Source organism: Phascolarctos cinereus, unplaced genomic scaffold, assembly GCF_003287225.1.
Source record: "Phascolarctos cinereus isolate Bilbo 61053 unplaced genomic scaffold, phaCin_HiC Scaffold_1;HRSCAF=81, whole genome shotgun sequence".
NCBI classification, from domain to species: domain Eukaryota; kingdom Metazoa; phylum Chordata; class Mammalia; order Diprotodontia; family Phascolarctidae; genus Phascolarctos; species Phascolarctos cinereus.
In genome coordinates this window covers 104,494,161-104,511,906 of record NW_027555514.1, presented here as the reverse complement: position 1 = coordinate 104,511,906, position 17,746 = coordinate 104,494,161, and the positions used below count along the sequence as shown (strand labels likewise).

General features: G+C 40.4%; 1 protein-coding gene across 3 annotated transcripts in view; it reads left to right on the top strand.

Moving 5' to 3' along the window:
• Nucleotides 1-9,138: 9,138 nt before the first annotated feature.
• The window catches only part of UBN2 (ubinuclein 2), a 126,338-nt gene continuing 117,730 nt past the window's right edge, over nt 9,139-17,746 (top strand). The window contains exons 1-2 of one of the 3 annotated variants that reach the window (XM_020998067.2): nt 9,139-9,898; nt 17,471-17,557. In XM_020998067.2, the coding sequence (XP_020853726.1) occupies nt 9,404-9,898; nt 17,471-17,557 (582 nt within the window). In that variant the 5' untranslated portion in view covers nt 9,139-9,403. Of the gene's footprint in view, nt 9,899-17,467; nt 17,558-17,746 lie in introns of all 3 variants that reach the window. The other 2 variants (XM_020998066.2, XM_020998068.2) reach the window with 2 other exon arrangements.

The following is a 17,746-nucleotide window of genomic DNA, read 5'->3' as shown; positions in this document are numbered from 1 at the left end:
CTGGTGGGTGCTGAGTCCAACAACAGTCTTCTGTTGCTCAGACACCCACCCAAGTTAGTAACTTACAGAGCTCAGGTTAGAAGGGCAGCAATCAGACTTTGCCTTGGATCAGACCACTATGGGAGCACTAAAAGCTTGCAGGTCCCCAGCCTGTGCTGTCTCAGATTTTAGAATAACACAATAGTCAATACCTAAAAACTTGGGCAACAGGATCAGCCCAGACTTTCCCTCCTGAAATGTGTAGGGCCTGGCCCCAAGATCAAGTCCAAAGCCAGGAAGCAGGCTAGAAGAAAGAGTAAACAAAAAAAGAATCCCACTTCTTTCCATGGAGACTCTTTCCAGCCCTTGGGAGTCCCCATTGCCTTCTTGTTCCAGGAAGACATGTTCCTATAGTAAGTATCCCATTCCTAGTACCAGTTGTGAGAGATTGGGGGTGAAGTGGCAAGAACACAAGCACCCACAGATCACAAGTTAGGCAGTTTATTACTTACATATGTGGTCACTTTGTGGACTTGATATTGCTTGTGTTTGTTATAGGTTTTTTTCTTATTTGGCAGGGAGGGTGCAGGATTTGTGAAAGAGAAAAAGAAATGATGGTGAAACCCAAAAAAAAAGGGCCATTATGTCATTTTTTTTAAATGCAGAGAGAACAGGACAAAGTTTGGAAGGAGATAAATACAAGCAAGACAGCTTTAAAATGGTTGAATTTATCATATTCTTTTAAAAATGCAATATGTACTTAGAACAATGTTAGAGATTTGTGGTTTCATTACAGTTGTCTTGATCTATTCTTAAATTTGAAAATGTTCATGTCTGTTGATGCTTGTTAAATTCAGAATAACAATTTTTTAACATTTTGAAAAAAAAGTTCTCTGAGGGCATTGAGAGGTTAAGGGATCAGCCATCATCCTTAATCTCTTCATCACCCTCCCACTGAAACCTTGGACTTTGCCCCTGGAACTCGGGGATCTGCTAGATGAGTGTTCACCTTGCCAGGAACCAGGCTAGTGCCACTATTTCAATGCCTCCAGGTACATACCCCCATGTGGAACCATTTCCTCCCCCCCTCCCAACAACTTCCAGCTCCCAGCTCCTTTTTATTTGTCTTCTTCCATTAGAATGGAAGCTCCCTGAGGACAAGGACTTTCTTGCCTTCTTTGTATCCCTCATACTTAGCACTGTTCCTGGAACATAGGAAGTACTTAATAAATACTTTCTCTTTCATTCACATACTATATGTTAGAGGGAGGACTTGAACTCAAGTCTTCCTTACAGGGAAGCCAGGTCTCTACCTACTCTTCCATGCTGCTTTTATAGAGAAACAATATTCTGTTTCATTCCCTATATTAATTTTGGACCCTGCAACAAGTTGATCCTTTTAAGTGCTGCCACTGCAGCCAAAATATAGGCTTGGCAGTAAGACATGCTTAGTAGCCTCCAGTTGTGAATAGTGGCCATACACAGTCCTTTTAGGAAGTCTGCCCTTTACATTCGTGGGAAAGAAACTTGAGAGGCTGGGTACTTCAGTAGATTGCCACCTGGCGGGTAATTATGTTATTGCACTCTCACTAGATTTATTTTTAAATAAAATTATTATTTATTTTAAACATTCTTTTAAAATTCTGAGTTCCAAATTTTCTCCCTCCCTCCCACTCTTCTCCCACCAAGAAGGCAAGCAAAATTATATCAATTATATATGCAAAATCATGCAAAACATATTTCCATATTAGCCATATTGCAAAAAAAAAAAAAAAAAACCAAAGCAAGAAATAAACTTATAATTCAGTTTGCGCTCAGAGTTCAATCAGTTCTCTCTCTGGAGGTGAATAGCATTTTTACTTCATAAGTCCTTTGGAATTGCCTTGGATCATTGTATTGAGTGGAGTAGCCATATCTTTCATAGTTGATCATCATTACGACATTGTTGTTACTGTGTACTACTGTGTACCATGACCTCCTAGTTCTTCTCTATTCACTTTGTACCTGTTCATATAGATCTTTCCATGTTTTTTTCGGAAACCCCGCCCCCCATCATTTCCTATAGCACAATAGCACTCCATCACAATCACATGCCACCACTCTTCAGCCATTCCCCAATTGGATATCCCCTCAATTTCCAATTATTTGCTACCACAAAAAGATATACATATATATATATATATATATATATATACACATATACACACACACACACACACACATACATGTAGGTCCTTTTCCTTTTTTAAAATTTGTTTGAGATACAGACCCCTAGTAGTGGTATTGCTGGGTCAGAGGATATGAAGAGTTTTATAGCCTTTTGGGCATAGTTCCAAATTTTTCTCTAGAATGATTACACTAGTCCATGACTCCACCAATAGTTTATTAGTGTACCTATTTTTCCTCATTCCCTCCAGCATTTGTCATTTCTGATGGATGTGTCTTTCACTAGATTTTAACCTGAATAGGCAGAGGAAACTGATCACTAGATGATTAATACTATTATACTCTGCCTATGAAATAGGGTTAAGGTAGGCAGCACTTGAGCTACATGATATAAGGGCCTTCATATGGGCTGTGTCATCATTAAAAGAGGAATTTGAAAGAGATGTCAGTTTCAGAGAGGGGCTCATTAGATATGCTGGATTTCAGATAATTGAAGATGACAGTGGAAAGGCTGGAGACAGAGGACCTCTGTTCAAATCCTTGTTCTGCCACTTGAGGTGTGTGACACTTTAGACACACTCATTTTAACTCTGTGGGCCTCAGTTCCTCACCTGTTAAATGAGGGAGTTGAGCTAACCTCTCTTCCTTTGAGGTTCACTCAATATATATTTACCACCCAATCAAGATTCTAGTTATCTGCTGACTTCCAAGACATTGTCCTTTACTCAGTGAGTTTTAGTGCCTGGCTCACAGTCTTTTTTTCCTTCCCAACTCTAGCCCTCATATCAGGGGACTTCAACATGTATACTGACACTCCTTCAAACACTCAAACCTCTCAGTTCCTCAACTTACTAATTTCCCGTGATCCCCTCCTCCACCCTACCACAGCTACACTAGAAGATGGTCATACCCTTGATCTTGCATTACCCAGAAGTGTTTCACTACTATGTTCATGAACTCTGAAATTCCCTTATCTGATCACAATATCATTTCACTTCGTCCTCTGCCTTCAAACTCCAAACCCTGTTCTTCGTCCTGAGACCTTCAATCCTTTCAACCCTCAGTTCTTTTTCACTCCTCAGTTCTTTTTCACTGGCCCTCACTCCTCTACTTGCTATACTTTTCTCCTTCAAATTAAACACCTGGGTGAACCAGTTCGACTCTACACAGTCCTTTTCTCTTGAATCCTTCACTCCCTTATCCTATTGAGATCTTGCCCTTTCATGTCTCAGCCTTGGATTACTCCCACTATCTATTGCCTTTGTTCCTACTCACACGGAATAGGAAAAAAATATCACAAAACCACACTGGTCTACTTCAGATTTATGTTCCACAACCTCACCTGTGGACTGAGTAAATCAAGGCAATCCTTTTAGATGTCCCTAATTAATTCACTATCCCACTCATCACAGGACCTTTTTCGAAATCATTGTGTCCCTTTGCTCAAACTTCCCATGCTTTCTTCTCCTTCACCTTTTCAGCTGAGAATCTTGCCTCATATTTCACTGAAAAAACTGAGATCATTTACCAAGTGCTCCCTCAGCCCTTCTGCCTCATTTCACTTCACTCAGATGCCTTTCTCTATATCTCCTTCATACCCACCTCATGTGAAAAAGTGACTCTTCTTGCCAAAGTCAACCTCTCTCCATGCACAAATGATCCCATTCCATCCTGTCTTGTTCAAAAGATTGTCCCTTCTATCTTAAATCATTCCATGTCTGCTGGTTGTTTTCTATTGCCTACAAATATACCCATGTCTCTCTCATCTTCAAAAAACCCTCACCTGATATGTCCATGCCTGCAAGCTATTGTACCATATCTCTCATCTCTGTTGTGGTTAAATTCCTTGAGACCAACTATAATTAGCGCTTCCACTTCCCTTCTTCTCATTCTCTCCTTAATTCTGTACAGTCTGGTTTCCAACCTCATCTTTCAACTGAAACTGCTGATTCCAAAGTTACCAGTGGCCTTTTCTCAGTCCTCTTCCTTCTTGACCTCTTTGCAGCTTCTGAATTGTAGATTACCATCTTCTCCTTGATATTGTCTTCTATGTTTTCTTGACAGTACTCTCTCTGTTCTTCTATCTATTTCACCACTTTTTCTCCTTTGTGGGATCTTCATCCAAGTCATGACCACTAACACCAGGGTCAAGTGAAATAATAGATGTAAAGTCCTTAACACTGGTGCCTGGTTCTTAGAAGGTACTTGATGTTTGTTCCTGTCCCTCCCTATCCTGTCCTGGGCCCTCTTCTCTTTTCCTCTAGGCCTGGTTTTGCTTGGTGATCTCATCAGTTCCCCATTGAATTATTATCTCTATGCTGATTATTCCAATCCAATCCAATCAACATTTGTCCAGCCTTGAAAGAAAAGCATGGTTATAAACATTAAAGTGCTATATAAATGTGAGCTATTATTAGCTTTAATGACTGTGTTGTAATACTGACACCTGGTATCAGAACATCACAAATTGCAGGAGGCAGGGAAGGTAGTAGCATTAAAAGGGATTAGAGAGGGCAGCTAGGTGACACAGTAGATAGTACTGGCCCCAAGTCAGGAAGACCTGAGTTCAAATCTGGCTTCAGACCAAACATTTGACACTTACTAGCTATGTGACCTAGGCAAGTCACTTAATCCCAATTGCCTAAAAAAAAAAAAGGATTAGGAAAGGCTTCTTCTAGAATGCAGGATTTAACTGGGACTTGAAGAAAGCTAGGAAAGCTTGGAGATGGAGATGAGGAGGGAAAGAATTCCAGGAATAGGAAACAACCAAAGAATTATGCCTAGAAATAATAAATGGGAGGGAAAGCAACGTAGCCAGTGTCACTGGGTTTTGGAGAACATGGCATAAGACTATTGACAGAGAAAAGGGGAATAAGAGGTGTTAAGAAGATAGAATTCACAGAACTTGTTGACAGATTGAATTGGAGGGTGAGGGTGAAGATTCAAGGATGACATCTAGGTTACATGCCTAGGTGACTGATGAGAGGATGGTGATACTCTCAAAGTAATAGGAAAACTAGGGAGAGGAGAGGGCTTCTGGGAAACCTGAGCTCTAATGTGAGGGAGGCTAGGTTCCCTGTTTTCATACCCTTAACACCAACCCGGGCACCCTGAAGATGGCTGATTTTACTTTTAGCTTAGGTCGTGACTCATGTCTAGGGTCTTCTCAAAAGGGTGCAGTAAAAAGCTGTACTGTATACATTATGAGCAGGTATGGGAATACTCTTTCACCTATTAGGAAAAAACACAATAGAGACACTCCAAACCCAAGTTCAGGCTTACCTCTAGGCAGGACATGTACTCATGGCCAGTCCTTTCTCATCCCTCACTGGAAGTCTTACATGATGCCACTTTCAGAGAGACTGGCCAGGAATCTGTCTCTTCTTTTTATAGACACAGCACTCTGTTCCCCTGCCTCTATTATAGAACCCAAACTAGATGTCTAGGTAATGGGAAAAGCCACTACCAGCATGTGTGCCCTAACTCCCCTGTCTTATCCCTTTGCCTTCTCCCCTGGCCCTATCTCAGAAGGCCAGAAAATAGGAGGAGCCACCATTATTGGGATATACCCTATCCTCTTCTCCCCCAGCCCCCTTTCTTTACTTCCCTGGCTAGGCTGCTCTAAAACCCACCAGCAACGGCCAAGCATGAAAAGTACCCTATTCCTTTATCTTTCTTGTTGCTTAGGCTGCTTGACTGATCATCCATTTTGAATGAGATGGAAATCAGCACTTCCATTCCTTTCAATGAGATAGAGGAACACCTGTGCCTCTAGGTCCTACAGATCCCCAGTATCGCTATCTTAACTACTTAAGTAACTCACAGACCTCCAGGCCTTAGCATCTGCACTGCAGGTACATGCTTAGGACTTCTAGTTCTTTACATATGTCAGGAAGCTGAACTTTCTTTTATGTGTTGTCTCTCCCAATCAGAGTGTGAGCTCCTTGTGAGCAGGAAACTCTAGCCTTTTCTGTTTGTTTCTCCATGCTTATTACGTGCTTGACACTAGTAAGTAATTAACAAATGCTTTTTCATTCACTTCATTCATTCATAAGGTGGGAGAGGACCAAGGGACCATTCAAGTTGTGCTGTTGTTATATCAAAATAAAAAATACTTTCATCATTAGGTTACCACATAGCCAGATGCAGGCCCTGTAGATCCCGAATGGTCAACTGGAGCTAGCAATGGCCATTCTAAGTGTATTGAGTGGTTTTGCCCAACACTCTTCCAGGGTTCTAGAGATACTTCTGAGGGGTTGGAGTCTTATTCTCTAATGCCATTGGTTTGAGGCCTCCACCAATGTACCTCCTCTCCAAGATTATCAGTTGAAAAACATTTAGTCAAGTCAGACTGAAGTAGCTTTAATACAGGGACATTTACTAAAGAAAAACAGTTAGTACAAAACATTTACCCAAAATTCTGTGATATATTTTGCCACAAGTACATACAGAGAGGAGGGAAAAGTGGGCTTAAACTTAGAGCTCCCATTCATAGAGTGCTCAAGAAGTTTCCTTTAGATAAAGTGTATTCTCTTTGCTGGGTTCCTTGGCAGAACTCTGAGTCTAGTCTCTCCTTGGTTTTAGATCAAACATCTTGTCTGAGTCATTTCACTTCATCAAATGTCTTTCAAAGACTTTTGCACTTGGTCTAAGTCAGGGGTTCTTAACCTGAGATCCTTGGAACTTGTTTTTTAAATGTTTTGATAACTGTATTTCAATATAGTATTTCCTTTGTAATATTTGCATTTTATTTTACACATTTAAAAACATTTTGAGAAAAGAGTTCACCAGACTGCCAAAGAGAGGGTCCATGACACAAAGAAATTTAAGAACTCCTTGTCTGAGTCTTTTTATGGACTGATTGAGCCATGTTCCCACCTAGTTAAGATATCAAGCTAAAACCTGAGTGGGGTGGTTTCCAATTCATTCTTACATAAGTATCCTCTATGAGATGGCCCCTAGAGGCCAATTCAGCTTCCTATATTCTTAATACATTCATGGACTATTTAAACTTTCTAGGCTTTTACCAACATGGCCTTAAAATTTCTCTCTTATGTCTTCCTTATTGTGAAACTTATATTACTTTTTATGTACTTATATTATCTCATTTGTTCCTCACCACAACTTTTAAAGGGCTTACTACAGGTATTTCTATTTTAAATCAGACATAATTTCATTGGTATAGGACGACACTGTAAAACACAGGACAGAAGCACATTTCAGCCTGCAACATTCAACTAGATTAAAATATAATTGGGAAATATTTAACAAAATAGATAAAAATACAATAGAATATAGATAATGTGGTTCTCTAAGTCAATATGTAGCCATCAGGGATCCTTATGTAAGGTTTAGTGGGCCCCATTTCTATATGAGTTTAACTCCACTGGTTTAGGAAACTCTTAATGAAGCAATTCCCTCTACCAGTGTAGAAACAGATAGTTCTGCAAGAAATAGCCAGCCATATTTATACATTTATACATATTTATATTTATACATAAATTTCTCCAGCCACCTTTTCACTTCTTACCAAAGAGCATGATCTTTTTCCTTTCTACTCTGCTCTCCAGTTCTGAGACCATGATCAAATCTGAGAACTATGATCAAATCAGTTCTGCCACTGTTCCTGGATGAACTCCTCTGCTGTCTCACTCACTGTCTTTAACTTTCAGTAACAAACCTACATTTTCCTTTGTACAGTATGTGGTTCCATTAATTAGAATGTAAGATTAGCACAGTGCCTGACAATGTATTGTTAGCACTTAATAAATGTCTGTATACTTGACTTGCTTGTGCTTAGCTCTTTTATGAGCAGTCTTTACATTTGTATTTGTATTCCCAGCACTTAGCCCAGTACTTGCCATATAGTAAATGCTTAATAGTCAAGTTAAGGAACATTCATTAAGCTCCTACTAGGTGCTAGACACTGGGCTAAGTCCTGGGGATACGCTTTTTCATTTACTCACTACTACTCCATTTCATAAAAATTATTATCCCCGTTTAATAAAATGGGAAACTAAAGGTTAACTGACTTGCCTATAGTTACACAGCTAATAATAGAGACCGAACTTAACCCAGGTCACTGATGAATTCAAGTCCAAGATTCTTACCACTACAACTCAATGCCTTCTTTAGTTCCAGAGGGACAACTGTGCGCAAAATCGCCTTCCGGCTGTTTCCTCCAACACAGAACTATGAAAACGGGCAATCCTAGGGGTGTTAGTCAGATTGTAACTTATCAAGTAGAAAGGAAGGGGAAGTAATAGGGTTTACAGAACGAGCAGGAAGGAAGCGGCCATAGAGAACTACAGAACAGGCCGGTAACCCGAGACAGTGGATTGGGGATGCTCCAGGGAGCGAGTCTCCCTTAAGCGGAGGGAAATCTAAGCAGTCTGGGCCCTGATCATCTTCTTCCCGGGAGAGGGATGTGGAGAGAAGCCAAGAAGAAAAGGCGCTTTGCCCTGGCTCAGGGATGTGCTGGAGTCGGCTCGAACTGGCTCTCGGAAGCTGATACGTGGTTAAAATTTCAGTTTGAGCATTTATACTTCGGAAGTAGGCAAATGGCAATAAATGTGTCGAGAGCAATTTTTTTTCGTAGAGTTGGTTACTAAACATTTACCAAGACATCACTGTATCACCCACAGACAAACCTCTCTATTCTGCACCCCTGCAGCAGACTCCAGCGCCATTGCTGACTCGTTCTCGGCTTGCTTTATAGGTATTAGACTAGGGCAATCAGCGACAGGGTTCTTCCTTCTTCCCGAGTTGAGGGCCAGAGGAAAAGATCTTCCGGAAACTAGGAACCCTCCCCTTTTAAGGATCTCGCTGCAGAAAGAGCCGGCAGCGTCTCGGTATCCACGGCAACACAGCGGGCCTATACGTCACTTCCGTGGAGCTGTCCTGACTCCTGACCGTTGGGAGGAAAGGGGAACGCTGAGCAATAACAGCCACGACGGTGGACGTGAGCGTCTTCTCTCTGCGCATGCCCCCGCAGAGCGGCCTGCTTCTATTTATGTGGGGGATCCAACATGGCGGCCGCAGCGACCCGAGCGATGGCGGTAGAGCCGTTCAGAACATAGTGGGGGGGAAAGGGGGAAGAGTTCCTTTTGGGGGGCGGCGGCGACGGCGGCGGCGGCTGTGGCTGGTGCAGGGAAAGGAAGCAACGAAGGTAGGAAAGAAGGGAAGGCAGCGAGCCGGACAGGCGCGCGGCGGGTCGGCCAACTGGGGAGGGCCGGAGCCGTGAGGGGCGACAGTGAGGATGGCGGAGCCGCGCAGGGTGCCGTTCATTAGCCTGTCACCCGTGAGGCGGCGCGAGCTCGACTTCCCGGGGCCGGAGCGTGAACCTGATTATCCGCGGGAGCCCCCGCGCCTCGAGCCGCAGCCCTTTCGCGAGTCGTCCGGGCCGGAGCCGCCGGTGCCTCGAGACGCCCACCCCCGGTCGGAACCTCTGCGACCGCAGCAGGAGAAGCCTCCCGCTCCGCCGCGCGAAGGCAGCCGGGCTGAGCAGCCGCCGCAGCCTCGCGAGCCCCCTCGGCCCGAGCCGCCACCGCTGCCGCCCCCCCAGCTGCACCTCCCACCGCCGCCGCCGCCTCCGGCCCCGGCCCCGGCCCCGGACCGGGAAGCGGCCGTCCGTGCCGAGCCGCCGCGGCCTCTGGGGGAGACTGTGCGCCTGGAGCTGGTGCTGAAGGATCCCACCGACGAGAGCTGCGTGGAGTTCAGTTATCCGGAGCTGCTGCTGTGCGGAGAACAACGGGTATCAGACGCCCTCCCTTCTCCTTTCTCTTCATCTTTTCCTCCCTCCCTTCATCTTTTCCTCCCTCCCTTCATCTTTTGCTCCCTCCCTGCATCTTTATCTCTCTCCCTGCATCATTTCCTCTCTCCCTGCATCTTTTTCCTTCCTCTCTTCATCTTTTCCTCCCTCCTTTCATCTTTTCTTCTCTCCCTCCTTTCCTTCCTTTCTTCTTTTCCATCCCTCATCTTCTCCCTCCCTCTTAACTCGGGATGGGGGCAGCCAAGATATCCAACGTGTGGGGCCGGCGAGGCCTCTGTCCACCCCACGCCATCCTAGAATGGGGAGGAGGGGGGCCGGGAGCAGACCACACACCTCGAGGCCAGCCCTGCTTTGCTTCATTTGCCTGGGATCCCCCAAGGTTATAATAACACACCATGACTGTCCGCACCTACCCTGGAACCTGTGTAGTTTGCCTTCTTTTTCCTTTTGACCTCCCAGACTTGGAACTGGACAAAGTTGTACCCTAGGTTTTAGCTGTACAGCTTTTTCTTGTGGGAAGAAAAGATAACGTTGAGGACACTTCCCTCTAAGCCTGCAGTGAGGCAGAGAGATTGAGTAACCTTTCTCATCATCGGTTGGTGTGCTAGATCCTAAGCATTGCTAGCTTCCAAGTATTGCACGTAGGGGTGTGTAATCTTTTTCTTTATTTAAGGAGTAATGTAAGTTATTTAGTCCCGATAATTTCTCAAAGACTAGGAATTCCACTCCAGGGAAATACTTGGAGGAGGTTATCTAGTTACCTTCTTTAGTTCCTGTGGGTAAACCTTTTAAGCTCAAGTTACTATGGGACCTGCTTAGTTGGTAATTGAGGCGTGGGAAGATGCCTATCCTCTCTTCTGTTTTATGTGGCATTTTCATCATCATCATCATCATCATCATAGTTATTTTTGGCTGAACATGTGTAATTATTAATTTAAAGATCAGGAAGTGGAGGGAACTGTAATTGACCCTCATTTTTTTTGGCAGGTGATCTTGGTTTGAGCTCCTTTCACTAATTTCATTTTGAAATCTAAGAATCTTGTTTTTAATGTAATTGGTGAGTGGGTTTTGTGCTTGTGATATGTTTGTGGCTTCTCAGTAGAAAAAAGTCAAGTGTTATTTTGCCCAAGCCCCTATGCTAGGTGTTGAATATACAAAGACTACATAAGAAATGCAAATGATTACATGTGAAACAGCCCCTGCCCTCAAGGAACTTATATTCTTACAGGGTTGATATAATGTGTACATAAGTAAGTAAACACAGAGTAATAGCAGTGCTGATACCTGAAGTAGGGGATCAAGAAAGGCTGTGGAGCACCTGAATTGTGCTTTATAAGAGAATGGGGATTTTAGGCAGTGGGTGCCTACTTGTACAAGAGGTAGGAGATGAGATGTCATGCGTGAACTACAGCTTAGGAGGCCAGTTGACTGAAACCAAGATTATGTAAAGGGGAGTAATGTCAAATTAAAACAAGAAAGGTAGGTAAGGATTTAAATGGCAGGATGAGGATTTTGCATTTTATCCTAGATGCAATAGGGAGGCAGTGAAGACTTTTGGATTGGGAGAGAATATATGTGGAGTTGGGGGTGGGAAATGCAAGACATCGTCAGATTTGTATTTTAGAAGTATCAGTTTGTTGTGTGGAGGATACGTTGGAGATAGAAGAGATTGGAAGCAGGGAGGCCAATTAGGAGGCTTTCCAAGTTGTTCCTGGTGCTGGTAGTCAGACAAAGGAAGGAATGAATACAAGAGTAAAGGGGAGGCACATTTGACAGGATTTGGAAACTGATGGCCTATGAGGTAGAAGGAAGAGTCCAGGATGACTCCAGGATTAGGAACCTGGGTAACCAGAAGTATGGTGGTGCTGTTAAAAGAAATATAGAGGTTTGAGAGAAAATAGGAGTTCTCTTTTGATCGTGTTAGAGTTATTAAGATGCCTCTTGGATATCTGCCAGTCTTTGATAAAATCACAGATTAAAGTGCTGTTAGTAATAGTGAAAAAAGAATTATTGGTCCCAGATTATTTAGAATTTATATAGTTTACTGGTTGCCCAGAAACTGGGGTCTAATAACTTATTTCATTACTGGGCTTCCTGAGTATTGTTTGAGCCTGTACTTCCCTTAATAGTTAAAGTGAATTTTCATAGCTAGGTGATTATAACTGCCAAATAACACTTCCAGGCTGTATTTATTTTATAATCTGATTGATTCTTTTGACATTGTTCATTATTATACTTTGTTCTTTTACCAAAATGTGTTCAACCATTCTGAATTGTTTAGAGGCAGAAGAGTTTGAACTCATAGCATCAAGAAGAATGTTAGCTGGGAGGGACCTTTAGAGTTTTTATTTTATAGATGAGGAAACTTAGGTCCAGCAAAAGTGAATTATTTCCCCAAATATAGCAGGTGGCAGAGCTAGAATTAGAATGTAAGTCTCATGGATCCCATTACAAGGCTGTCCTCCATTTCATGCTTTGTATTATTTCCATGTTTAGATTTACTTAAATTTGACGGATTGTGTTGTTTCTTCCCCCAAATAACTTTTGAGATTGGGAAAAATAAAAAGTAAATACAAGTTAGTTTTTTCAAATTTAAGTAAATTTGCAGTTCTCAGTTTCTAAGTTCCTATCACCTTAACACCCCTCCCCCCATTTTCAAAGAAGCTACTATAATTGTGTAAATCAACATATGTAGTAACTTGCACAGGACCTCTTTCCACAACATTATAATATGTATTACATATAATTGCTTGATCTGGTTTAAATTCAGAGATTTTTCATAACTAAACTGAAATGCAGCTGATACACAATAGAAAACAGATAGATGAGGCTCTATTATAAACCATGTTTTATCATAATATTTATGACATCAAATAAATAATAGAGTTGTCTGGTGAATGTTCTAAAGTAAATGAGAAATACAGGGGAAAAACATCTTTTATGATATACTGGCTTTCCTAGTTGTTCCTGGTGATGGTAGTCAGACAAAGGAAGTTATGTCATTGCTACTATCATGTAATCAAGGGCCATTTTTTCACATTTTTTTTGTATTTTTGCCTGCACCATCAGTGTTGTTTATTGTATGTGTGTGTGTGTGTGTGTGTGTGTGTGTGTGTGTGTAGGAGCCATTTTTGTTTACCCTAGTAGGTACAGAGTTAGAAACGTAATTAATATGTTTTGGTGAGATGACATGTTATTTCTCCTATACTACTTGAAGAAGGCCCTTGGGGTATACCCATAGTTAATGTGGTAGGTTGTGGGTGATAATCTAGGAATCAAGACTGAGGAGAGATAAGAAAGGTAGGTCAGAATGGTAACAGGACTGAGCCTTTGCTGCTGCTGGGTGGTCATTTGGTGGGGCAGTGGTCGGCGTCTGCTGGGTGGTTATGATTCTGGCTACACCAGACCTATTCTCAGTGGTCTCCTTATGTAACTTATATGCTCTTACTCATGGCTTCATACACTCTTCATATTTGAGAGAAATAATAAAAGAGACATCATACTGTGTGAATTATCTAGACACTTTCCATTTTTCATATGATATCCTGGAATACTTTATTGTATACTGTATTTTAAAAGTACATTAAATCCTGTCATATTTTTTAAAGTATGTGCTTTTTTGATTTGTTATGACCAATTCAATCAACATTAAAGACTTATTATGCGCAAGGCTTTCTCTTTGGTGTTAGGGATACAAAGACAAAAGCAAAACAGCTCAGACCATCAAGGTGCTTCCTTATTGGGGGAATATAACCTATCCACAGAAGTAAAAAATGTAAGGTAGAGAGGGAGTGCCAACAATTCGAAGAATCTGAGCCTTAATTTTTAGAGGCAGAGTTGAGAGAATATATTCCAGTTGTATTCTAAAGGAAGATGGATTGTACAGATACACAGAAGTGGGAGATGGAGTATTGAATTTGAAGAGCATCTAGTATTATGGTTTGACTACAGCACAGTTTGCAAAAAGTAATATAAATACCTCTAGAAAGGTTGAGTTTGAGATGCTGATGGAACATGCAGTATGAAGATTCTTAACAAGTAGTTGCTGAGAATGATTGTGAATTCTGGAGAGAGGTGGGGTGGATGCCTTATCATTTCAGTTTCTTCTGAAAAATTATGTGCTTATCTTTATTTTTACACTAAAATTTATTAGTATATAAGGAGGCACCTAGGTAACAGTGCATAAAGCACCAGGCCTAGTGTCAGGAAGATCTGAGTTCAAATGTGGCCTCAGACACTAACTAGTTGTGTGACCCTGGGCAAGCCACTTAACTGTCTCAGTTTTCTCATCTGTAAAATGAGCTAGAGAAGGAAATGGCAAACCACTCCAGTGTTTTTGCCAAGAAAACCCCAAATGGGGTCATGAAGAATTGGATACAGCAAAAACAACTGAACAGCAACAAAGTACATAAGAAATGCTATATTGGGTGAGACAAAAACCTATATATTTCAGGTCTTTGGCAGTGGTGTGAATGCCTCCGTTACTTCAAACTTGGAAAGTTAAGATTAGGCCTGGAAAATCCATAACTTTTCCTTAACGTGTCATAGTTTTGCCATGTATCATTTTTAAAAATTAAATCTTTCACTAAGAAAAAAAGAGGCTGTATTACGTTTAAATAAAATGTGAGAGGAGATGACACAGTGATATAAAGGCAAAAGGCATGAATAAAATATTTTCAAATAAATTAATAGTTCCTCCAATATGATCAGTTGGAAGTTAAATGGAAAGAATGGAAAGATATTTAAATGGAATTTATGTGTGTAGTTAGCTCACCTTTCGCCTGTCTGCTATCCTCTCAATTTCTCTTTTCCTTACTTTTAAAAAAATGATGTTTAACTTTATTTACATCAGTTGTTTGCCAATATACACTCTTACCCCATTGAATTCTCCCAGGAAATAATAACAGTTAAGCAAAATCAACCATCAGTTGAAAAAGCAAATGATTCTTTTTGCATATGCAGTAATCTGTACTTGCAATTCCCTTCCTCCCTACTGAGAGGAGCAGTGTGTATGTCAGCCTTTTTCCTGTCATATACTTTTTTTATATTGTTCTTTCTTGAAACATTTTCTAGATTAATGAATTTCATATGCAGTCTGAAGTATAAAGTGACAATTATTTTTAGTTGATTCTAAAACATCCTCATTCAAGATTGGAGAAAGATCTAGTTCTTATGCTCTCCAATCTATACAATCAGTATATGTTCTTTCTTAAGGCATTGACTTTGATCATATCACTTCTCGAAGCCATTATGCTTCTGATCTGAAGAATTTTAATCTTTTTAGTTTATTCTCATATAGAAGGCTCTTTACCTTCTGAGTACTTTTTCCAGTTCTTTTCTAGTTCCAGTTATCTGTATTGAGGTATCAACCAAAGTTGCACATTGTAGTGCATGTGCAGATACACCTTGGTGTTTTGTTTTTACTGAAGCACTTTCTTTTGTGTCTGGCTTTTTATGCAAAAGAACAAAATAATTTCTTTTAAAAATTTTCTTCTGGAAAATTATCCATAGTTAAATGAAAAATAGTGTCTTTGCACATGAATAGCTCCTTTCTTGTTTATTTGTGTCTTGAGATGATAATATACTTTATAATATCCCTGTTGGAAGAGCAAACTCAAACAATATTCACTTTTAAGAGAAATAGAAGGTACTTGTGAGAGAATGGCATTTGCTTTAAAAAAAAACCTAAGGCTGTTGAAATTTATTTTAACTTGACTAGTATCAGTTCCTTTCATTGACACTACAGGAAGGAAACAGTTTCACATAATCCAAAGCCACAAGTAATCAAAAACCCAGTACATTATATATTTTGTTCTTGTTGTGTAAAAGAAAAATGCCCTTCCGGTTTTGCTTAGCCTCATTAAAATTGGTGTGTGTTCTTCTAAGTACCATTGACTGAGGAGGCCAGCAGTGAAGTATAGTAAAAGATTTGTTGGTTGATAGGAGGATGAGGCAGCCTGGGACTGAATATTAACTGCAGATAATACGTGAAGTAGATAATTTATATGTGGATAATTGAAAAGCTGATTGATTTAATAATGAAGAGATGTTCTTTTTTTAATTAATTTTTAGTTTTCAGCAATCACTTCCATAAGCTTTTGAGTTTTAAATTTTCTCTCCCTCCCCAAGACAGCATGCAGTCTAATATAAGCTCTACATATACATTCCTATTAAACATATTTTCACATTAGTCATGTTGTAAAGAAGGACTAGAACCAATAGGAGGAACCGCAAGAAAGAAGAAACAAAACAAAACAGAAGAAAAAAAAAGAGCAAATGTTATGCTTTGATTTGCATTCAAACTCCATAGTTCTTTCTCTGGATGTGGATAGCATTTTCCATCGTGAGACTTTTGGAAGTGTCTTAGATCTTTGCATTGCTGACAAGGGCTAAGTCTATCACAGTTAGTTGTCACACAATGTGGCTGTTACTATGAGCAACATTCTCCTGGTTCTGCTCTCTTCACTCAGCATTAGTCCGTACAAGTCTTGCCAGGTTTTTCTGAAGTCTGCTTGCTCGTCATTTCTTATAGCACAATAGTATTCCATTACATTCATGTACCACAACTTGTTCAGTCATTCTCTAATTGATGAGCATCCCCTCAATTTCCAATTCTTTGCCACCACAGAAAGAGCTGCTATAAATATTTTTGTACATGTAGGTTGTTTTCCCATTTTTTATGATCTCTTTGGGATACAATCCTTAAAGTGCTGTTGCCTGAGTCAAAGGATATGTATATTTTTGTAGCCCTTTAGGCATAGTACCAAATTGCTCTCCGAAATGGTTGGATCATTTCACAACTCCACCAACAACGCATAAGTGTTCCTTTTTTCCCACATCATCTCCGTTTATCATTTTCCTGTTTTATCACGTTGGCCAATGTGATAGGTGTGATGTGGTACTTCAGAGTTGTTTTGATTTGCATTTCTCTAATCAACAGTGATTTAGAGCATTTTTTCATATGACTATAGATAGCTTTAATTTCTTCATCTGAAAACTGCCTGTTCATAACCTTTGACCATTTATCAGTTGGGGAATGGCTTATATTCTTACAAATTTGACTTAGTTCTCTTATGTATTTTAGAAATGAGGCCCTTATGAGAGATACTGGTTTTAAAAAATCTTTCCCAGTTTTCTCCTTCTCTCCTGAGATGTTCTTTTAGAAGCGTTTTCTTATGTAAAATCCTCATCTTTAAAGTTAGTGAAATAATAAACAAATTTGTGATGAATTTTTAGTTCTACTTCTTATCATCTCTGAGTTGAAAAAATTTAAATCAGATCATCGCAGGGATTATTTTGAAAATTTCATTAATTTGAATTTTTCTAAGTACCTAGCCACAGAGTAACAGAATATAATATCCAAAACCTAGTAACACTGAAAATAATACTGTTCAGAATATTGTTTATTATGAACAGACATGTCTTAAAAGGCTTAGGATTTGTCAGTCTTCAGGGAATAGCTTTCAGTATCACTAATGTATAAGAGTGTATAAACCCATTGTTTAAATTAAACTAATACTTCTCTTTCTTTTCTCATTTGTGCTGCATCAGAAGAAGTCCAATCACTCAGATCTGTTTAATGATGAGCATCGAGAGAGGCATGAGGTGGAAATGTTGGCTAAGAAGTTGGAAGCAAAATATGTGAGTATCGTTATTCCTTGGACAGAGCTGATTGTTTTCCTTATTTGCTTGCTTACTTGGTGGGCCTTTGGATAAATTTGGTATTACAAGCTTAGAAGTCTCTGTCTGTTCAGCCTTGGTGCCTACAAATTGCTTTTGAGTAATGGTGTGGTCAAAGGGAAGTTCCCTCGAAGTGTAATATTCTTCTAC